Here is a 23,975-nt window from a genome sequence, read left to right on the forward strand (position 1 = left end):
TGTCGTCTTATCATGTCAACTATGATCCCTGCAAAATGTTTGATTTTAGAGACGGTTTCTCATACATTAGGTTTCTGAAACTCTATGCGCTGATTAATATAGCTTCCTCTATGTGGAAAATGTAAGAAAATAATATAAAAGTACAAGACTGTATTGAGTCAAACCAGAAAAATTCAAGAGAGAATTCTATAGAAATAAGTTTACATAAATGGGGATCAAAGCTTGAAGAATTCAAGGCATGTAATCACTTTCCTTGAAGTTTGATTGCCCCCACTATCTTGCTAATCCGGTTTCTGGGCAAAAATTCTAGGATACAATGAATTCTAATTAGACAACCAAGTAGCAAGTTCTTGGATTTGTCTAGTCAAGAATAAAAATGCTTAAAGTTTTCTGGTGTTCAACATATTGATTTATACACCCATAACATTCAGAAAACCGTTAGAAACTGTTCATATATAACATTTCAAAAGAATATGAAGTTTCACTTGTAAAAGGTGCTTCCAAAAGGTGCAAACCTTTCCTATTTTGCAAACTACATTAACAATCCCCCACTTAGTTTGCAAAATAGAAAGTCAAACTAACATTGAAAATACATGCATCAAGGAAAGTAACTCTCGTCTTAAACTCCCCTTGCTAAAAATTAAGTCTCGGTCTGATTTGGTCGTTTCGGATTAGATGTGGACATGTCTAACTCGTAGGAAATCTTTTGTTTTGTAACCGAAACTCTGATCTTTAAGTGTGATCACTTAGCGCGGGCACGCTTAACTCCTAAGGAGTCTTCTGGTCATCAAACCAAAATACACATTTAAGTAAAACCCTTGGTGGCTAGATTGCTTAAACCAAGATTCACAAAAATAAGAAATGTTACATACATGAATCATATAGCATTTATATATTCACAACCATCTGTAGCACTATTACTGGCCATGTGCTCATCCTATTCATGATCATATATACAAGAGATCACCCAAAACTCTTGTTAGAAGCGGCACCACTTCTATGACCATATAGGTAAACTATATTTCTAGTTTTAACAAATAAAATACAAGAAATATGTTTATTAAGAGTTACTTCTCATCCTACTCACTTAAGAGTAACACATAACACTACTAATTAGAATGGTATACACATAAAAAAAACGTAGTGTTCACTATCACTTGAAACAACTTGTTATTACCCTTTAAACTTTCCAAACTAGAGGTAGTATTGGAAGAAAGGTTGGGTTACCATTGCTAAGTGATTTTAGTATAAGGGTTTTAATCTCATTCTGGATATTGCCACATTCACTAACTCTCTTGTTAAAGGTTTAGTCAATGGATCCGCCAAATTTTTGTGTGTTCTTACAAACACAATACTGATAACATCATTTGCAAGCATTTGTCTTATAAATGCATGTCTCAAACTTATATGTCCAGACTTACCATTGTAAACTTTATTCAATACTCTAGACATATTAGTTTCACTGTCACAAAAGATAGTTGTTGGAGGCATTGGTCTAGGCCAAAATCAATATCGAGTAAAAGATCTCTTAGCCACTCAGCCTCTTTACACGCTGAAGATAGTACAATAAATTCAGTTTCCATGGTTGAATGAGTTATCACCATTTGCTTCTTTGAAACCCATAAGATAGCTCCACCACCAAGCATAAAAATCCAACCACTAGTTGGTTTTTTCTCACTAATACTAGTAATCCAACTAGCATTTGAAACCCCCTCAAGAACACTAGGAAAACTATTATAAAAGAGTCCAAGATCTTTGGTTCTTTTAAGATAACCAAGCACTTTACAAATAGCTTTCCAATGGTCTTTACTTGAATTTTTAGTGTATCTAGCTAGTCTACAAGCCGAGTATGAAATATCCTGCCTAGTGCAACTCGTTGCATACATAAGACTACCAATAACACTAGCGTATTCTAGTTGAACTATTGGTTTACCGGTATTCTCATATAGTTTAAAGTTAGGATCAAAAGGGTTGCCAACTTCTTTCACACTTTAATGTTGATATTTCTTTAATATTTTCTCAACATAATGTGTTGAGACAAGGCAAAACCCCCACCATGTCTTTTAACTGTAATCCCCAAGATAGTATCTATTTCACCAAAATCTTTCATCTTGAACTTAGAAGACAAATACTTCTTAGTTTCTGCTACACCTTTAAGTGTGGCACTAACAATTAGCATGTCATCCACATACAAACAAATAATTACACTATACTCACTATTGGATTTAGAATAAATGCACTTATCAGCACTTATCAGCTTGTTTCAAGCCATATAAAGACTTCACTAGTTTATACACCTTATGTTCATTACTCGGGAGTACAAAACCTTCCGGTTGTTCCATGTACACCTCCTCATTCAAATCACCATTTAAGAAAACTGTTTTAATATCCATTTGATACACATGAAGACTAAAAACAGAAGCTAAAGCTAGTAGTACTCTAACAGAGGTTATCCTAGCCACAGGTGCATGTGTGTCAAAATAGTCTATTCCTTCTTTTTGTCTATAGCTTTTAGCTACTAACCTAGCCTTGTAAGTAAGAATAGTTCTATCAGTAGCACATTTCTTGCGAAATACCCACTTACAACCAATAGGTTTAGAACCTTGAGGCAAGTCCACAAGAACCCAAGTATTGTTAGACAATATTGAATCCATTTCATCATTCACAGCCTCTTTCCAAAATGCAGCATCTCTCGATTTCGTAGTTTTATCATATGTCTTAGGATCATCCTCTACACTCAACAAAATTGGAGTTTTATTTAGTAAAAAATCTCTATTTCCTTCTACTAGAAAAAACAATAGCTTGAAGAGACACAAAGTCGGGGGCAATTATTTTTCTTTTCTTTGTCTTTGACTCCTCCTAGGTTCACTAGGAGTATCAATTCCTCTTCTTTGTATACCACTAGAAGAGGCTACATTTGGAGAGGATGGAACTATATTAACTATTGAGTCTCTAAGAAACTTATCTTCAAAGAACTCAACATCCCTTGACTTGACTATTATATTTGAACCAAGATCAAGTAATCTATAGGCTTTCGGATTTTCTGCATAGCCAACGAACACACTTTTAAGGGCTCTAGATCCCAATTTAGTTCTTTTATTATTAGAGACCCTATAGTAGGCTATACAACCCCAAATCCTTAAAGAACATAGATTTGATTTTCTATTTTTCCACACTTCATAGGGAGAAATTCTAGTTTTTAAGGAAGGAATTCTATTATGAACATGACATGCAACTAACAAAGTTTCACCCCACAAATTATTTGGCAACCCTAAACTCACAAGCATGGAATTAACCATATCTTCAAGAATTCAATTTTTCCTTTCAGCCAAACTATTTTGTTGTGGTGTGTATGGTGCATTGGTTTGGTATACAATTCTACATTCTTCATAAAATTTTGAGAATTCACTAAGGAATTACTCACCCCCTCTATCGCTTCTGAAAATTTTAATTTTCTTATTCAATTGATTTTCTACTAAAGCCTTGTATGTTTTAAACATACCAAATACTTCTTCTTTGTGTTTCATAAGATACACATACACAAACCTAGAACAATCATCTATGAATGTGACAAAGTATCTATTTTCTACTCTAGTTAGAAAATCATTGAATTCACACACATCAGAATGCACAAGATCAAACATTTGTGTTTGTCATTCAACTTTAGGAAAAGACAACCTTGTAATCTTGGCTTGAACACAAGTTTCACATTTCTTATTTTCAAGGTCATTATATGAAATTAGGCCATCTTTAGACATAAATTTCAGCACTTTATGATTCACATGTTCTAACTTACCATGCCACAAAAAATAAGAACAAGTAGAAGCCAAAGAGTAAACAGAAATATCATTCACTTTATTAATACTCGACTTGAACATTCCATTACAAGAATAGCCCTTCCCTACAAATACATCATTCTTTGACAAAATTACATTATTTGACTCTAGTACAGGCCTCAATCATTTCTTGTTAAGAATGTCCGCAGACACTAAATTCTTAACAACATCGGGAACATGAAATATGTTGGTAAGGACCAACTTTTTACGGGATGTGAATTGAAGATACACATCCCCTTTGCCATGAACCTTGGCTCTCACTCTATTTGCCATGACAATTTCATGACTCTCTAGAAGTTCATAACTCTTGAACTGATTCTTATCATTGCAAACATGAATTGCAGCACCAAAATCATACCACTAATCCTTTGAAGGCGTAGGTGTCGTCATATGAAGTTTAGTCACCGTACCAAAAGTCATCATTGCTACAATTTCTGCATACTCATCAACAAGATTAGCACTTGGAGTAACATTTTTCTTTTGTTTCTTGTTGAGTTTGTACTCGGCCTTATAATGGCCTTTCTTACCACAATTGTAACAATTTCTATTTTTTTTCTTATTGTCTTTTGAATTAGTATTCTCAGGCCTCTTTCTCTTACTACCAGAATTCATTTTCTCTTCAACCATATTAGTCTTAGGAGCATTGTCAATTTCTAGTTTTTGAAGTATTCTAGCCCCTTCTTCAATTCTAAGATGTTTCAAAACACTAGATAAAGTTAAAGTTTCAAAAATTTGAAGCAACTTCTTTTGGTAATTATTCCATAATGGTGGCAATTTAGCAATTATTGCACCAACTTGGAAAGATTCAGAAACTTCAACACCATAATCTTTAAGTTTAGAAACCATCACTTGAAGATTATAAATTTGGTCCATAAGAGAAAAAGAATCAACTAACTTAAACTCAAAATATTTTTTAATGAGAAACTTATCTATGCCTTGATTTTGGGTTGTATACTCTCGCTCAATTGCAGCCCAAATTTTCCTTAGATTTCGTACTCTTTGGAACATATTGTAGTAACTATCCGAGAGAGTATTGAAAATGTGGTCTCGACAAATAATCTCGTCCTCTTCATGCTTTTGCCTTTGCTTTGTCACTTCCTCGGACTCACCCTTCGCTAGAGCAGGAATTTTCGGAAGATTCGGATTGAGAATGTAAGCCACATTTGATGCAGTGAGGAAGAACATAAGTTTGTCCTTCCAACAGTTGAAGTTGGTTCCGGTTCCATCAAGTTTGTCCAACTTAACGAAATCTTGGTTCATAACTTTGATGGCATTCTCTTGTGTAGACTCCATTCTTGTCAATCAATCAAACTTCAAGATTGTAAGAAAATAATATAGAAGTACAAGACTGTATTGAGTCAAACTAGAAAAATTCAAGAGAGAATTCTATAGAAATAAGTTTACATAAATGAGGATCAAAACTTAAAGAATTCAAGGCATGTAATCACTTTTCTTGAAGTTTGATTGCCCTCACTATCTTGCTATTCCGATTTCTGGGCAAAAACTCTAGAATACAATGAATTCTAAGTAGACAACCAAGTAGCAAGTTCTTGGATTTGTCTAGTCAAGAATAAAAATGTTTAAGTTAGTTTTCTGGTGTTCAACATATTGATTTATACACCCACAACATTTAGAAAATCGTTAGAAACTGTTTACATGTAACCTTTCAAAGGAACATGAAGTTTCACTGTAAAAGGTGCTTCCAAAAGGTGTAAACCTTTCCTATTTTGCAAACTACATTAACAGAAAATGCCACTGAGAGATATCTAGCGTTGGAAGGTTGCAGAAATTGAGGCGATCAACTTTGCAGGAGGTGATCAGAGACTCAATTTTGGCCATGCCTGCAGGATCAAATGGTGCCTTCGTGACTAGGAGTGAAATAGATAGTTTATCAGTTTTTTGAAGCATTAGCTTGGCTAGCTCCATGAATAGTGCAAAGTGCCCCATTGGTGGTGCAACAATCATCACTACCTCAAGTTCGTCATTAGTATTTGGTGAGAAGGGCTTGATCCAAAGAGAAAGAGTAAAAGCCTAAGATGGATCTTTCACGAACTCCTTTTTTTCATCGAGGGAGAGTACTATGAACAATCATTCACATTAAGGCATGAATTCATACACCAAGAACTTCTTATTTCCTTCAGATGCGTATCCATATAATTTTACCAAATTCAGATGCCTTAATGTTTGTAGAATCTCTACCTCGTTATTGAATTCTTGTTCTCTTTGTATCGATCGATCTTGGTGAAACCGGAATTTAATTGCAGCAATCTGATGGTGATCAATCAATCCATTCAATTCAGCGGAAACAAATTTTAAGTGATAATATCAATTCAAATTTATTCAAATACTAAGAGTACTGATTTTTACTAGTAATAGAACTAGTAGTGAGTAGTAACAGGATAGAACAAATAGTTCTTATTTGCTGATTGGTTAACTTATCGAAACAAACAAGAAGCATAGAGCCAACACGCTCATTTCCCTACTATGAGTAATGCATCAAACAAAATGCCCTGAAGCTATATGTTTCATACTTTACTTCATTGATCATTTGATTCTTGAAATCTTCGTAAGTTAAGTAAGTGACACGAAGAATGTTTTTACTACTAGTAAATTAGTTAAACGTGGGACAAGAAAAATTGATGTGAAAGTCAATTTGCATCAATTAATTCATGAAGAAATATGCCAAATCTTACTTGGCCAGATTTGAGGGTTCCTTTGTAAACCACTCCATAGCCTCCCATACCAATCGCATTTTCCACTGAGAGGTGTCTGGTGGCAGTTTTAAGCTTAGACACAGTAAATTTACCTATAACAGTACTTTGTAAGAACATTGATATAACAAAGATTTAGGTTTGAGGTCGCTCGTTCAAAGAATAAAATATAAAAAATGGAATTAATGGCAAAATTAAGCAGTAATAGTAGTTACCGTTGGTTAGTTGGTCTTCAATTTGATTACCCTCAATCTTCTTGATGCCCTTAGGCTCATTTCCGAATAGGCAAGAACAACAGCCCATTGCCTATATAGGCAACTGTATATCTCAGTGTTGCAAAGTGGAAGTTGTATTAATATGAGTAACATGAGAATCATTGAATATAAGCAACTGCATGTGTATCTGGTACTCCAATTTTATGTGTAAACCAAGCAAGGCAGAAGAATATTATGATATGGGATCATGGGATTCTTGAATTTCGTTCAAATGTTCAAAACTTGATAGGAAGAGATGGTGTTTGTTACCTAGTAATATTTGCATAACTAACAAAATGGTAATCAGCATTTTGGGGAGAGGGTTTCTGGTATATGTAGCCAATTTTTGACTCTTACCGATTGATAAATGTTGTGCCCTCAACTCATGAATTTGCACCACTTATTTCTGATAGATGATTGCTGATATATAGGATTCTATAGTTCAAATCAAGCATGCTCATTGGAAAAGCCAATACTCTACTCTAAACGATATATGATTTAAATAATAGGCACCTCCTAAGTTTTAGATGTTCCATATTTGTATCTGGCACATCGTATGTTTTCAAAATCTCTTTTTATAGATAAACTCTTTTACATTATGACAAATCTTAAGACTTATGTAGTATAAAATTGAAGTATGAAAACTAAAATTTGAAATCTAAAATTTGAAGTTTGAATTTATTAAGTTATTGAATTGTTAAATACTAAATCTGGCAAATTTGAGTATATATCACATTAAGTGATAAGTGAATAATATTTGACTATATATCAGATTAAGTGATAAGTGAATAACTTATCATGTATTTTTGATAGTAAGCTTTGCTTTAAAAATTCAATGTCACTTAATTAATTTAGATATTCAATTTTTGGTTATTAAACATATATAAATATGTTAAAATCTGAATCTATTAAATTTAAATGTTAAATTGAGTTATCAAGTAGGGCCAAGATAATTTGAATCCATCAATTCAGAGATGAACTGTTTAACTATTTGTTTCAAATATCTCATCTTGAACTCAACTTGGTATTTTTGCAAGTTACTTGAATATGACCCAAAGTTTATATAGATTTTTAACCTATTTGATAAAAGACAAAACTTGGTTAGATCCGGTTTTCAAAAATTCAATGGCCCAAATTGTGTCATACCTCTTGATTAGATGGTATGGTAAAATTTAGGCTATTGAATTTTTGAAAATTGGGTTTATTCAAGTGTGAGCCTTTGATAAATTGGCCAACTCTTTTTTTTTTTTTTTTTATTCCTTGTATCTTATATGTTGAAAAAATCATTAATGATTGACAATTTCAAGTCCTAAAATTCATATCAGTTGACTCAAAGTTAACATGCTTGTTAAGGTCAGAAAAAAAATAAAGTCAACATGCTTGTATAATGGGTTTTTTTTTTTTTTTTTTGGGTATAACCCATGCATTTTATCTGTTTCTAAATCCAGGAGTGGATTGCTTAAGTTGGAATTTGGGTTCTTTGTCCAAGATTGACTGGACCAACTAAAACTTTTGTACTTTAGGAGTCCATTAGGTTTGTAAATAGCCAATCAAGTTGGGCCATATCTGTTAAAAGTGGCCGTGCAAAATTAACTTGGGCTACATCCATATCCACATGAAGCTTATTACTTCAAAATTCAAATTGTGAATGGTCCAAATCCAAATTGTTTTAAACCTATCAAGCTCTGCAATTGAAAGTGCAACCCATAGTGACATGGCATATTAAATAGAGGTGTTAACCACAATCTAATTGTTTTGATTCGTTCAAATTCGCCCACAATAAGTGGATTTGAATATACAATGAACTTTGAATGAATTTAAATTAGTACCCAATTATACCTATTAATTATTGGTTGGTAGTGAATTAATTCGTCTCATCTATTTATATCAAATTAAAAAAAATTATATATTTAAATTCTATTTTAAGTGGGTGTTAAACAGATCAATTTAAACTCTATAAAAGTTTCTCAAAATGTATCCATTTTTACTGAAACTAGAAAGTCAATAAATTTAAGAACTAATGACCTAAGATTGTAGTCGAATGGCCACTTCAATCCCTCCCTGGGTATAGGTGGAGGATTTGAAACCCTCTGCCATCTTGACACTTTCTACTGTGAGAATGGGTGCAGTTATACTTGTCCAATTTGATGGTAATTTAGTTTTCGCTGGCTTTTTTATAGTCTGGTTAAACCTATCTCCTTCCCTATAATTTAGGAGTAGGTATAGATTGTTTTCATTTGATCCAAAAAAAAATAAAGAAGATGGAAGAGAGTAATAATGGCACCCAATGCTTTTGATGATATTCTCCAATGACAAATAAGAAGATCCACCTTCTTGCAACGCTAACCTACGTTTCTCACTGACAACTATTTCCTCACTTCACTTTCACCATCCATGAGTTTTTTTTTTTCGAAACGATAAGTGATTTTATAGATAATCAAACCATTTACAATTTCAAGTAAAGACTTGAGAGAACTTACAATTAGTGCAAACTATCACCGAGGAATCCAAAATTCCTGATCTTCAATAAAGTCTAGCGCAAAAGCGCTAATCCTATGATTAATATGGTTAAGATTCCTATTAACTAAACAAAATGAGCACATGCGAAACAAAGACTTTAGGCTGGTATATCCTCCAGCAATGTAGGCAGTCGCATATCCTGAGATTTCCTCTGCTAAATGAGATTGAGCATTTGCTTATTCTGAATCTAAACTTCAATCTTTTCCAAGTTCTGCAATGCAGCTTTACTCATCAGAAGTTTGATAGCTGTTAGTTCATCCATTAGCTTGTGACTAAAGCTTCTTTCCTATGAAGTCCATTCTCTCATCAGGTTTTGGTTGTCCGTAGAGACAGTGACACCAATCTCAAGTTGAGGATTGTCTTTATTCTTTTCTGTAGCAAACCTTATTCTCAGTATGCCTTCTATCTCTTCTTGTTGCTGAGTGGATCCTATCTGATCTCCTATTTCTTCTGTGCTTATCCTTGAAGTTTTTATCAAAGCTTCATCATATTCCAGCCATTCCTCCTGAGCTCTCTACATTGTTCTCAGTGGGGGATGCTGCTTTCCATTGAATTCCTTCTCGTTTCTACTTTTTCAGATTTGCCAAAGAATGTTAGCAGTTAAAAAGATGTGTTTGTTACCCTCTCTTCTTGAACTAGCCTCCATCACAGTAGTCCACCACCTGCTGAAACAACCTTGTTGATTTAGAATTCCCTCCCATTGGATAGGCGTCATTTTCCCCACTAGTTTAACTTGATTGCAGTTGAGCAATGCATGTTCTATTGTCTCACTATTCTCCTCACACACTATGCATGTTGGATCACCTTGTTTGGTCTTGTCATGGATGAGTTATCTTACTGGTAATGCCTGGTTCAAGTATTTCCATAAGAAAATCTTCATTTTGTGCTTGACATTCAGTTTCCATAGGTGCTTCCAACTTCTTTGACTTTGCTTGCTCTAGCTTGTACCAGTTATCTCCCTATACTCCTGCTCGTGTTCCTTCTGTCCTTCAATTTGTACCCTATAAGCTGAGCTAACTAAGTAATTTTCATATGTGCTATAAATCCAGAGTTTGTTGTCCTCTTTGTTTACTAAGCTTATGGGGATGCTTAGTATTCTTTCTACCTCTATGGAGCTGAAGTTTCTGAAGATTAGATGCTTATTCCATCTTTTCTGGATTATCAGATCTTCTACCTTTACTAGGTTACATTATTGTGGCTTCTATGTGGTTACCTTTCCTTGGTGTTTATTTGGAATCTAGCTATTCTCCCATATGTAGGTGCTCTTTCCCATTGCCAATCCTTCTTCTAGGCCCTTCCTATATCAGCTGCCTTGCCCCCATCAGTCTTTTCCATATCCAGGATGCATTCCCAGCTACTTTGCACTTGAGAAGCGATTCCTTTGGATGATATCTAGCCTTTAACACTCTGCTAACCAGCAGGTTTGGTTGTGTGAGTAATCTCCACACCTGCTTTCCCAGTAGAGCTATGTTGAATGCCTCCAAATCCTTGAATCCCAATTCTCCAGCTTTCCTGTTCAATGACATTTTACTCCAAGATCTCCAGTGTATTTTGTTCTTCCCATTTGCCTTACCCCACCAATAGTTTGCCATTATGGAATTAATCTCTTTACATAGTTTTTTAGGCAACTTGATGCATGACATCGTGTATGTTGGCATTGCCAATGCCACAGATTTGAGCATCACCTCCTTGCCTGCAGCACTTAACAGTTTATTTTTCCACTTCTTTAGCCTCTGCTGGATACTGTTTTTAATGTACCCAAAAAGCTGCTATTCGGATCTTGTGACCACTATTGGGAGACCCAAATATGTGCCTTGATTGACCATTTGGATATTTCCTAGTGCTTGACTGATTTCCACCTTGGCCTCTTGCTCCAAATTGTTGCTGAAGATAACTGAAGATTTTTCTAAGTTGATCAGCTGGCCAGTTCATCTTTCGTACACTTTTGAGCTATTTATTGACTTCTGTGGACTGGCATACTTGCTGGGGTTACTTTCATTGCTATAGTCATTGAGCTCATAAAAGTTTGTTCGCCTTCTGTGGGGCATTGGGCATTTTTACTTGCTGGAACTCTTTTGTTTGTTATTGATTGGGTTACTACTGGAAGTTTTGCTTTGTTATTGTTGAGTTTCTGTACTTGTCTGCTTTTGCTGGTTTCTATACTTGTTGGATCTTCCGTTGCTTTGAGCTGACTGTTGGGAGACATGGTGAGACCAAAATCATCCTCTAGGTCTAGGGTCTCTCGTTCTCAACCTCCTCCACAAGCATCTATTCTTGTGAATACACCTACCAATCTACCCTTCTTTTCTAATGTCCGAACCCGCTTGGGTAGGGGTAGGGGTGCTCAGGTAGATACCCCAACTCACTTTGGAGGGCACCTGACCTTCATTAGACCCGCCGATCAGCAGAGATATGCTAAGGTCTGTGAGCGGCGTATTATACCTTGCAAAACTTGGGACAAATTAACCGTGATGGGCTTAGGCATATGAGAGGAGGTCAAACAGATGTTTACAGCCATCGGGTGGCGCCCGTATCTCGATATCTTCTGCCCCGCCTTTGTCGAGCTGACTCGGGAGTTTTATTCTACCTTTGAGTTTGAGTTACCCACGAGGTTCACCGTTGAGATGCCCAATGTCATCCGCTTCCGTCTAATGGGTCGGGAATTTAATTTTTCAATTACCCAATTTAATCTGACATTTGGGTTCATTACTCGAGAGTTTGCTGAGACTAGGGAGTATGGTGAGAGTGCCTGTGATTACATAGAGCCTTTTCTCTCCCGCTACCGCACTGTGTGGGAAGACATGTCTACCGATCGGCACCGCTACGACCCTTCTAGGTCTAGGAGTTCCTTTCTTAAGGACCCTAACGCCCGATACGTCCAACGATTCTTAGCCTACAGCTACTCTGGTCGGAAGGACAGCTCCGGCATTCTCTCCCGACCCGAGTTTTTTTTCATCTGGAGTATGAAGAATAACATCAAGGTCAACTTGGGCTGTTGGTTGGCGGCACAGTTCAAGACCGTCTTAGCAAAAAAAAAACAAGCCCCTGATCCTTGGATCTTATATCACCCACTTGGCAAAACAGTTGAGGGTTTTTAACATGGAGGACCACGACCTACATTTGGCGTGCGAGATAGAACTCTTGGACGTAGATTGCTTGGAGAAGATGGGAGTCGTCGAGCGCCTGCCCGATGGTTCCTACTAGTTTACCCCTCTGGGACCAGTTCGAGCTCCAAGGGCGCACCCTTCGACCCGAGCAGGGCCCTCCTCCTTTCTTGGGTCAGCCGAGGACACTGTTGGGCCATCTTTTTCTGCGCCACCTCCATCGCATGGGACTACTGAATGGCAGCAACTTCGGGAGCAAGTTCAAGCTTTGGAAGCTCGAATGGTCAACGTCGATGCCAATGTCGCCGGCATAGCACAGAATTTGGCGCAGTTTCTGCTTCATACGGGTTTCGCTCCTCCGTTTCCACCTCGCCTACCATTTTGACCCGGCTTCATGGAAGTTTGGTTGCTTTCTCCCTCACTTTTACTGTTTATTTGACACGTTGAGGACAATGTGTCCTATAGGTGTGGGGGGGTCTATAGTCTTTTTAGTTTTTAGTAGTTGTTAGTTTTTAGTTTTTAGTAGTTTTTAGTTTTATTTCTAGTTGCTTATTTTCTTTCTTTCTTCTTCGTGCTTATCTCCCATGTGAAAAAAAATGATATTGGTTTATTGACTCTAATTCTACTCTTGCCAAGTTTTTAAATAAAAAAAAATAATTGTATCGGGTTAATGTGGTTGGGTCCAAGATATCTCCTTGGTGAATATCGGACTGCTTGACTCTTTTGATTTCTTTGTTAACTTTTCTAGGCATAGGGAATGACTGTTGGCATTTTAATGTGAACATGTCCAATATTGATTTCAGTTCTCCATGTTTGGCAATAATGAGGCGAGCTACTCCTATGTTTGGTTGTTAGTGCTGTTATTTTGCGTTTCTGCGTTGTTTGGCTGTGAATGAGCTTGACTGTACTCCGCTATTAGCTACTACCAAGTAACCGGGAATCTGCACCTAAAAGTGTCGATTTTCGCGTCAAAATGTGGTGCTTTCTATGAGTACGTGGTCGTATACGGTAGGAGTTGAGTAACTGGACTCTTTCATCTAAAAATATTGGAGTTCGCGTCCAAAAGGCTCCGGCGGCTAGAGACTAAGTCTTTCTTGTGTTAAATATTGTTATTGTAAAAAATAAAAAAAAACAGGAAAAGAAAAAAGAGAGAATAAATAATAGGAAAGCTTGCCGGTTTATGGACTTAATATGGAGACTTGTGTGAATATTTGGACCATTAGCTGATAAATGTTGTGTGCCATTCATTTTTCTTAGAGTAGTTAATTTGGAAATTGAAGGAATTTGTGGTTTAGAGGCTAACTGGGGGGATGCTTCTTGGATTTTAATCACTAGAGCTCGATATATGGTTCTTTTGGATATCTTGGCAAATTGATAGGTAGAGCAATGATCATTATCAAATTTTGGTGTCTGCGCACTTCCTTTATGCTTGAGGGCAAGTATGGTTTAGGTGTGGGGGGAATTGATAGGCTGTAATTTTCTCATTTATTTTATAATTAATTTTCCCTATTACCTGACTTGATTTGGATTAATTGCTGGATTCTACTCATTTTTAGTATTTTGCATGTATTTCAGGGAGTAGAACGAAAATATAATAACAGGTGCTAATTTGACAGAAAAGGAGACCAGATGATAGAGTTTGTCCCAGTGACATTTTTGGAAAAAAGATGTCACGTCCATTTCGGTAATTTGTAGAAAATGAAGGATGGACGAAGGGCTGGGCTGACGGGAGCCGCCGCAAGTAGCATGACTTCATATAGGAAAATGGCGCAGAAGAAAAGAGGGGCTTCAGCATAGCATTAGATTTTTTTTCCTTTTAGACTTTTGATAGGAATTCCTTTTGGCTTCTCTTACGCATGGTAGAGGAGCACTAGCTTAGCTTTTTGAATTGTTGACTTTTCCTTGGTTCCTAGGTAGTGGAATTCTCCTGCGGATGGCAGGAGCAATTAAGAAGACAGTGACTCATACTCTGCAACTTTGCTTTGCTTTATTCCTTTGACTGAATTGAATTTGTGCATTTCCCAATTGATGGCCGCGGCTTCCTCTTCAATTTTATACGGGCTTTGTCCATCGAACATGAACTAATTTCACCAAGCTAGTCAAGGAGCAACGAAAGCTCTGGTTCGTCTAAAAATTGTGAGATCGTTTTAAATTAATTTTTTCCTTTTATTTATTGGTATCCGCATATTTCTTGATTGCTATGCCTATGGTTATTCAATTAATTGATTGTCTTGGATTCGGATAGTTAATTAATTTGGTAACCTATTGTCAATTAGGGTTTTAAATCCGTAATTGTTTAATTGTCCTGAAATAGTGACAACTGACACGATTAGATTCGTGTCAGGGGGATACGCGGGCTAATCTGAAATAACCCTGGTAGTGCGTTATTCGGTTAGAATAGGGCTCCTCTAATATGTAAGGCAATTGGGGAATTAAACCTTACGGGCGTACCTAGGATTATTTCCTAATTAGAGCAGTGATTAACGGGCGTACCTTAATCACCGATACAGTAAGGAGGGGCTGACTGCCATCGCTTGTTTGGTAGTTATAACCTATTTATCGATAAATAATTGGATTTGCCTTCGCTTCGATGATCAATTAGGTGACCCATTGCTGAAGTTATTCCTTGGCTAGATCTTTAATTAATATTATCTTGATTTTAGTGAATTGCCAGTTGACTTTTAGTTGCCTACTTTATTTTACTTTTAATTGTTACCTTGTTTTAATTGATTTGGGCATTTGATTATTGTTACTTTAAGTTCAGTGAATTGTGGTTTAATTTCTAGTTAATTATTTATTTTTATTTCCTTATTTGAATTTATTGGATTGTCGTCGTTCCTACAAAAACACCCCTTGTGTTACTTTGGATTTCTTAAGAAACAAATATACCCAATTCCTGTGGATACGACCCTACTTGCCCTGTCTACAAATTCATAAATTAACCATTCTATTCGGGTATATCGGATCAAGTAAACTCTTCGGGAACAGGGTGAATCAAGTAACCCATTGCACACCTAGAGTCCCTGCTCCAGTACTTGGAATTGGGTTTTGGTAATTTTTACTGGCAATTAGGTTTAATTTTATTATTGTACAGGTTTCGACACCCTGTCATGGGAATTTGCTTTACAAAATATCAAAGAATCATCTGCAAAAAATAAGTGGGTTAGTCTAGGCCCCTGGCTACTAATTTTCATGCCTACAACTTTTTGTTCAGTTGCTGCTTTTTGGAGAAGGTTGGAGAAGCCCTCTGAGCATAAGAGGAATAGATAGGGTGACAGTGGATCACCCTGCCTAATTCCCCTCTGTGGTATCACGTATTCCTTGACCTCTCCATTTACTATGAATGAGTAAGAAGCTGTTGATATGCATTCCATGATCCAGTTCCTCCATTTGTCATTGAATCCCATTTTCTGCATCACAGCTTTCAGGAACCTCCACTCCACCCTATCGTAAGCTTTTGACATGTCTTATTTCACAACCATAAATTCATCTTTCCCTAGCCTTTTGTTTTTGAGATAGTGTAAAAACTCATGGAAAATCATGATATTGTCTAGAATTTGCCTCCCAAGAATAAAGATTGACTGATTTTTACTGATGCAGAAATGAAGAACTAGTTTCAACCTATTAGCTAGGATCTTTGAGATTATTTTATACACTGTCGTACACAAGCTAATGGGTCTGTAGTGCTTAAGGGATGTGGCAGTCATGACTTTGGGGATGAGAGAAATGATTGTATGGTTTACTGATTTGATGAGATCACCTGTGTGGAAAAAGGTTTGAATAGCACCTACCATATCCTTTTTAACTATATGCCAAAACTTCTGGAAGAAGATGGGAGGCATTCCATCTACACCTGGGGCTTTATCAGGATTCATGGAGAAAAGAGTAGATTTGATTTTCTCTTCATCTACAGGTTTAGTTAGTATACTACCTGAGATCGTGTGTGGTATACCATTCAGCACTTCCTCTATATCACTTGCCTTTGATGTTTTGAAGAGTTCCCTATAGTAACTAGCAATCTTAGGACTGAGCTCCTCTTCATTTTTAGTCCATGTACCATCCTCTCGCAGTATGTCCATCATTCTGTTCCTTCTTCTTTTCCCTTCCATACTAGCATGGAAGAATCTGGTGTTCTTGTCTCCTTCTTTTAGCCACCGCATCCTTGCTTTTTGGCACTAGTAAATCTCTTCTTCTCTGTAGGCCTCATTTAGTCTATTCTCCAGGCAGTTCCTCTTATCCCTCTTACCCTTAATGTCACTCAGTTTTAGCTCCTGCGGTTATTTCTTAAGTCTTTCAATATTCTCTTTAGAATTGCCTTGTATCTTAATCTTCCACTTCAATAGTGTTACCCTACACCTTTTAACTTTCTTTATGACTTTTGAACATCCTTGTGCCCTCATCTCTTTGCTTCCAAGCCTGTTTAACAATGTCATTGATTTCTTCTCTTTGGAGAAATCTCTTATCAAAATAGAACATTTTCTTCCTTCTGATTTGACTTGGCTTGGTATAAAAAATCAGCATGCTATGATCTGATGCAAAAGAATCCTGATGTTTACAAGTGACCTTTTCAAAGGTTTGAATCCAAGGGTAGCTACACAATCCTCTGTCCAATTTTTGTTTTATTTCCCCAACTCCCTTCTAGTTATTGCACCAGGTCCAGGGATGCCCCTCAAAGCCAATATCCATCAGCTAATTATCATTGATAAAGTCCTTAAATGCCTTGAGACTTCCTTCCTCCCTCCAGTTGCCACCCTATTTTTCTTCATTCAACACAATGTCATTGAAGTCACATGCCAGTAATCATCTGTCCCCCCCACAGAACTTTCCTAGCCTGAATAACACTCCATTGCTGTTTCCTGATTTGGTACTCATTACTGGCATAGACTCCTATAAACCACCAATTATATCTACTTTCATTATCCTCAATCTGAGCTTCAATTGTAAAGGTAGTCTTAAACACTTGTTTTATCCTATCCTCCTCTTTCCATAGTAATGCCATCCCTCCTGCCTTGTTCATGGCATCCACAATATTTGCTTCATCAAATTTCAGGATATTTTTCACCTTTTTCAGGTACCTATTTCTATTTTTGGTTTCACACAAGAACACTATATTTGGAGAGGAGAGGTTGTTCACCTCTCTCAACTAGGGAATTGTCAAGGGGCTCCCCACTCATTGACAATTCCACACCAAGACTCTCATTTAACCATTGGGTCCATAAAGGGTTGGACCCCTCTCCCTCCTCCACAGAATTTGATGAGTTACCCACCACATCCACCTTGTTCCTCTTCCCGTCCTGCAAATTGTCCTCATCTATATCCATATCAAGTTCCTCCAGCATCCCTTTCCTTTTACCACACTTCCTTTGCCTAACAGTATTAGTGTTCATTTCCTTCAGTGGTTGCCTGTGTTTCTTTGGGGACCTCAGAACTCTTAGGATTCTTCTGGACTGTTTAACCAGAGCCTCTATAACCTTTGGCCCTCCTACAGTTTCCATATTCATGGGTTCCAATGCTGGTGTGCCCTCTTCCTTACCTTCAGATCATGGCTTTTGGACTATCAAGTTACCTTGTTCCTCCTCCATCATCAGAAATTCAAAACCTATTTCTGTTGTGCCTTTTTCTCCTGATTGCATTAGTCCCTCGTTTGTGCTTAGTCCATTGTGATTTGTATCCACACCTCTTAGTTTCCCAACATCCTGCATTATACCTAAATTAGAGCCTACGTTCCTAACAAAATCATTATGCTTATCTGAGTGTAGACTCATGTCCTCTCTAATGCCACTTCCTCGGGCTTCCTGGTCACTACCTCCTCTTATCAACATCCTAATCTCAGTCTCAGTCTTTTTGGTTTTTGCATCTCCTTTATATATTTGAGCTTCCAATGCTTTCTTCTGATCTTCTGATCTCCTTTGCTCCTTCCATTCCCCATCCTGGAGTCTCCAGTGGTGTTTTTGAGGGTTAAACATCATACCAGCTTGTTTTTTTCGCGGGGAACTCCTCACATTTCCTACTTTCAGCCAAGGACCAAATCGATTATCCTTTTTCCCCAACCCCTTGTTGCCTTACTTCTTACAAGTCCTTTCTTTATGCCCTATGATACCATAGTTATAGCAAAAATTTGGGCATCTCTCATACTTAAAGCTGGCCTATTTGGTTAGTTCACCAACCTTGATGATTATTCCTTTCAGCGGTGGTTGGGAGATATCTGCCACCACTAGAAGTTTCAGATGTCTTCCTTCTTTACCCCCAGTCTGAGGAACAATCACCTCTCTTACCATGTGAAAGTTTGAGCCTATCTTTTTTCCAGCTTCCTTAGACATCCAATGTACCGACAAGTTCCATACCTGTACTCGTAAGGGTGCTAACCTGAAAGCTTATCATCCTCCTCTATACCTTCATACCACTTACTTAGCACTAGCACTTGGTTGTCTACTATCCAAGGTCCTTCATTCAAAACCCTCTGTCTATCACTCTCTGACGGTAAAATGAATTGGAACAAGTTAGGTCCTAGCTCCCAGTGTAATTTGACACTTTTTCTCCCATTACCTTACCAATCAAGCTATTTTTGCACTCTTTAACCCCTCCAACTGTTTCCTCATTCACCATCCATGAGTCCCTTACCCCTTTTTCAACTTGCTCAGCTCTTGCTATCTGTTGATTCTTATTTTCTTCAAAATAATCCAAGCAAATTTCCACTGCAATTCCCAACTCTTTCGCCACCTGAAAAGCATTCATCTGTTGCTCCGCGTGCAACGGCCATGTAGCCATTGGCACGCCACTCCATATATTCTCCAACATTAAATTCCAACCACAATGCGACACAAAACCGCCCACAGCCGGGTGCGACAAAACCGTCCACAGCCCGGTACTGTCACTTTCGTTTTTGAAATCTTTGATATTTAAATAATTTGTGGATGTCAATTGGCAACAATAATAATTGTTTTTCCTGTAAATGATTAAGGTTCGTTTGTTACAAACCTGATGCAATACAGAAAATATGCACCAAAATTTTGTTAGACGAATATTTGCCACAGCTATTTGTCAACATTTTCAATCCACATTTGTATTTTTGTAGGAGATGGCAGTAATTAAGTGTGGTTAATACTCGAAAGTTCAACATATCATAGAACTTGAAGAGAAATGAGTATTTAGAAATAGACGGACACTGGCAGTTACATTGGATGTAGTTAAATTTTGTTGTTATACTTCTTATAATGTTTAACTGGCATAAATTACTGTATTTCTCGTGACTTCTGAACTAGTAGAATATTTTTCTCGAAATTCTGCGAAAAGACAACCAAGTCCCGCAAAATTATGATGAAAGAATCCTCAATATCGATGTTTTACAATTTACACCTGTGAACTTCGTTTTTTTTTTTTTTTCAAAAACATTTTTGTATTTATATCTTGGCAGCCACCTTTTGAACTTCTTTACAAATATTTTTCCAAGTCGATCCAATGCCAAATCAAGTAGTACTACTAATGCTCAGGTTTTCAAATGCATTACTTGTGTATTTTTTTTTATTTAATTAATGTTTTCGTAATCTGCTAGAGTGATCAAGCTCAGAAGAACCACATGCCATTGGAGAAGACAACGGAAGCTGGCTGGAGGAAGATTTGGTGCTATCTGAGTGAAGTGTGGGTTGAAAAGATTAAATCAAGATACACTCTCAACAGCTCTCTAGCCACTCTACTGCAAGATATATGCAGCCTACAAATCTCATTCTACTGAATTCTTAGTAATTGCCAGAAATTGGAAAGAAATGTTGCATTAATTAGTGAGATTAGTTCAACAAGATAAGGGCTGTTTTTTCACTGTTTTATTCAACTGCAACATATTCAAAAGTCTGTGGGGGCAGAATGTATCAATGATTCTTAACAAGATTAGCTTAACAAGAGTAGGACAGTACCTTGTTCTCAAGAGCTCAAGGTTTTCGAGACTCACGTAACAGATAAAAGGCTTTTTTTTTTCTTTTCAACTGTTTCATTCAACTGCAACATATTCGAAAGACTGTGGAGCAGAATGTATCAATGATTCCACATTTACACCAATTAAGCAGAAGACCTTGAACAAATGTCTTGAATAAGATTCCCCAAAGCGAAATAAGATGATCCACCTTCCTTTGTAGCTAGTCTGCTTTTCTCGCTGAATTCTTTAACCCTTATCCTTACTTCAATCTCAACATCCATGATTTCCCTTATGCCTTTCTCAACCTGCTCGGCTGTCACCAGAGCTTGATTTTCCTTTTGTTGATTGTAGTCCAAACTAATTTCCACAGCAATTCCTAACTCTCTGACCAATTGGAACGCATTCAGCTGTTGCTCAGCTTGTACGGGCCAGGTGGCAATAGGCACCCCACAAAAGATGCTCTCCAACGTTGAATTCCAGCCGCAGTGTGACACGAATGCCCCAACAGCCGAATGTGACAGCACGGCCAGTTGTGGAACCCAACCCACTACTTTTCCGATCGAAGCCGTTCGATCCAAGAACCCTTCGGGCAGCGCAAGTTCAAGATTCTCATAATCCCTAGGAAATCCCCCTTCGTTTGCAGGGGGCTGCCTGAGAACCCATAGGAACCGATGACCACTTCTCTCAATGCCATAAGCTATTTCTTGAACTTGGTCCGGATGGAAACTTGCCAAGCTGCCAAAACAGAGAAAAACTACCGAGGTTTTAGGCTGACAATCCAGCCATTTCATCATTGCTGAATAATCTTCACTAGATTGAGTGTGGATTTGGGACCTATTTAGAATAGGCCCGACAGGAAAGACTGGTGGCAAGCTTGTTTTACCATAATAAGAATCTAATGAAAAAGAACTCATAGCATTAGATTCAAGATCACTGAAAGTGTTCACTATGATTCCTTTAGCCCTTCTGTAGTCACGGGTCCATTTCAAAACGAAGGTCGACCAATGTTCCTTCTGGGTTGCTATAGCTGGGAGGACGCCGATTGGAACTGGTTCTGCAAAACTAGGGAGAATTAGATGGCTTACCCCTTCAACCAGATCAGATATGCCCCGGTTTTGCTCGTCTTCAAGGGTTTGGAAATGAAGCATCAGACCAAGAAAAGCCGCACCAGAGGTGAAGAATAAGTAGGTAGGAACTCCAAGCTCGTCAGCAACGTCAATCATGGTCGTGCTAACCAAGTCAATCAAAAGCCCAGATAATTTTTTAGTTTTTGAGGCTATTTCTCTCACATGAGGTTTCTGATATTCTAGGAGCTTGAAAGTGAAGCCCATTCTATGTGTGATATTCCAATCAGAGGTGTCTTCTGGTGCTGGAAGGTGGTGGAAGTGGAGGCCTTCAACATTTGTGGCAGCGATGAGGGACTGAATCCTGGCTGTGCCATGGGGATCAATTGGCAGCTCCATGATCAGGGCTGTGATTGATAATTGATTGTTTCTTGCAAGCATCAGCTTGGCCAGCTCAAGGGCCTGTGTCAAGTGCCCCATTCGAGGTGAAACCATCATCAGGAGCTTAAATTTCTCCATTTGATACAGGAGAAGAAGGTTAAGAGGGGATGGAATTGTAGTTCTGGTGCAAGAAGGATGCCCTTTGAGGTTAGTAAGTTCAGAGATTTTGCATAGTATTTGAGAGATTTTGCAGATCTACGGCGGTCCCATCTCTTGCAGAAGCGTGTGCTTGTATTTGTCTGGAGTAAGGTGATTCGCTGGCACTTGGGGATCCAGACGACCAAACGTAACTTCATTGACTTCAATGCTTCTTCATTGAACTGACTGAGCTCTGGGGTCCTATCAGGGGCAATGTTTTAAAAATCGGACCGTTAATCGAACCGGTGAAGTGAAAGGGTCGAGGTTCAATCGGTCGGACCGATTCAATCTCGGTTCAATAAATTTTTTAAAAAATAATTTATATAAATATATATGTGCACAAAATAAGACATGTAATGGATAATTTAATACTTTATATGATGAAAAGTTTACTATTTTTGAATAACTTGGATTTTTAAAAATAAATTTTTTAAATTATAAGTTAAAACAAATAAATTTCATCTCAATTTCAATTATATCTACCAAAAAAATCTTAAATATAATCCAAAAAGATCACAATATTTGAAATTATACAAAATTCACGTCTATGAGAATTTAGACATTGTGAACTTAAATTTTAATTTACATTTTGGAATTTAAATTTACAATTTAAAAAAGGAAGTTTGGAGTTCGAAGAAAATCAAGAGAATTGAAAATAGAAATGCAAATTTGATAAGAAACAAAAAATGAGATAAAAGTGAGTGGTTGTGGTATTAAATAAATTGGGTTAAAGAAAAATAATTCTTTTTTAACTTTTTTAAATTTAATGTACAAAAACAAAATTAAAATATGGAAGAAAACATCAATAAATTAAAAATAAAGAGGTTTGATTAAAAATGAGTGGCAAAAGAAAAGATGATAGAGAGAGAGAGAGAGAGAGAGAGAGAGTGTGTGTGTGTGTGTGTGTGTGTGTGTGTATTGAAGATTAAAAAGAAAGAGTCATGAAAGGATGATATTTTGTAAAAAAAAATGGAACAAAAGAAATATGAGTGTTTGTTTTATATAAATAAGTTATCAAAAAAAACTAATAAGATGTGATAGTGCAATGGTTACTACATTGGTCTTCTATTACAAAGGTTTTGAGTTCGAATCTTGGTAACTACATTTTGCCAAAAAAAAAAAAAGGAAAACTCAAAAACCGGAAATAATCGGTTCAAATCCGGTACAGCGGTTTCGCGGTCCGACCGGTTTTTGACCGGTTTCTTGACACAATCAAACCTGGCATTGAACCGGACCGGAGCCATGGCCGGTTCGCGGTTCAACCGGTCGAACCGGCCGGTCCGGTCCGGTTTTCAAAACACTGATCAGGGGGCGAATTTGTGGGTTGGTGTTGTTTTGGGGTTGTTTAAAATTGAAAATTGTCCAAAAATTGGTGTTGTTTGTTGGTGAATAAGGACCCGGAATGGTTGTCAGTGTCGCCTTTCTAAAGTTTGTGTGCATTTTGCACATAATATAATATTATTTATATATTGTGTAATACTAGAATAACAATGAGTAACATTGGAATAACATTTTATGGGTCTCACACGTATTAAAATTTGAACCTTATAAATTTTGTTGGCCAAATTTTGACCATTAACTGTTAGGGACGATAACCATCCCTGCCCGTCCTCAGGTGAATCAGGGGTCACTGCATCTGCGACATGAGGTTACTAATAAAAATTCTTTTAATTTTCATATATTTTGGAGCCGCTTTAGGAATAGGACCCATTATCTTCCATTGTTCTATAGCCGCTCATGAGTAGAGCCCATCCCATTTTGTTCCATAGCCGCTCGTGAGGGTGTGGTGATTTTTCTGCATCTCCGCTCACGAGATGAGCAGCAATACATTTTCTTTTCTTTTTTCTTTTCCTTTTTAATAAAATGTAACTTTTAACCGTGACGAATTTTTTTCCGTAAAACTAATTATGTGTTATTTGACTCAATTAGGATTTAAGGTTTAATGTTTTACATGAAATCCTAATTTCCAAACCATCACAGTATAGCCCTTTAACTCTA

At 37.2% G+C, this 23,975-nt stretch overlaps 2 protein-coding genes across 2 annotated transcripts; both read right to left on the bottom strand.

The window, feature by feature from the left end:
* Positions 1 to 15,508: 15,508 nt before the first annotated feature.
* LOC140007352 (uncharacterized mitochondrial protein AtMg01250-like) lies at positions 15,509 to 15,889 on the bottom strand. Its single transcript, XM_072050092.1, has one exon. It carries the CDS (start codon positions 15,887 to 15,889, stop codon positions 15,509 to 15,511), a length of 381 nt encoding a protein of 126 aa, XP_071906193.1.
* Positions 15,890 to 20,213: 4,324 nt separating this feature from the next.
* LOC113689859 (anthocyanidin 3-O-glucosyltransferase 2-like) lies at positions 20,214 to 22,117 on the bottom strand. Its single transcript, XM_027207652.2, has one exon. It carries the CDS (start codon positions 21,915 to 21,917, stop codon positions 20,478 to 20,480), a length of 1,440 nt encoding a protein of 479 aa, XP_027063453.1. The 5' UTR covers positions 21,918 to 22,117; the 3' UTR covers positions 20,214 to 20,477.
* Positions 22,118 to 23,975: the final 1,858 nt, after the last annotated feature.

This window comes from Coffea arabica, chromosome 5c (genome assembly GCF_036785885.1).
Source record: "Coffea arabica cultivar ET-39 chromosome 5c, Coffea Arabica ET-39 HiFi, whole genome shotgun sequence".
Lineage (NCBI taxonomy): Eukaryota > Viridiplantae > Streptophyta > Magnoliopsida > Gentianales > Rubiaceae > Coffea > Coffea arabica.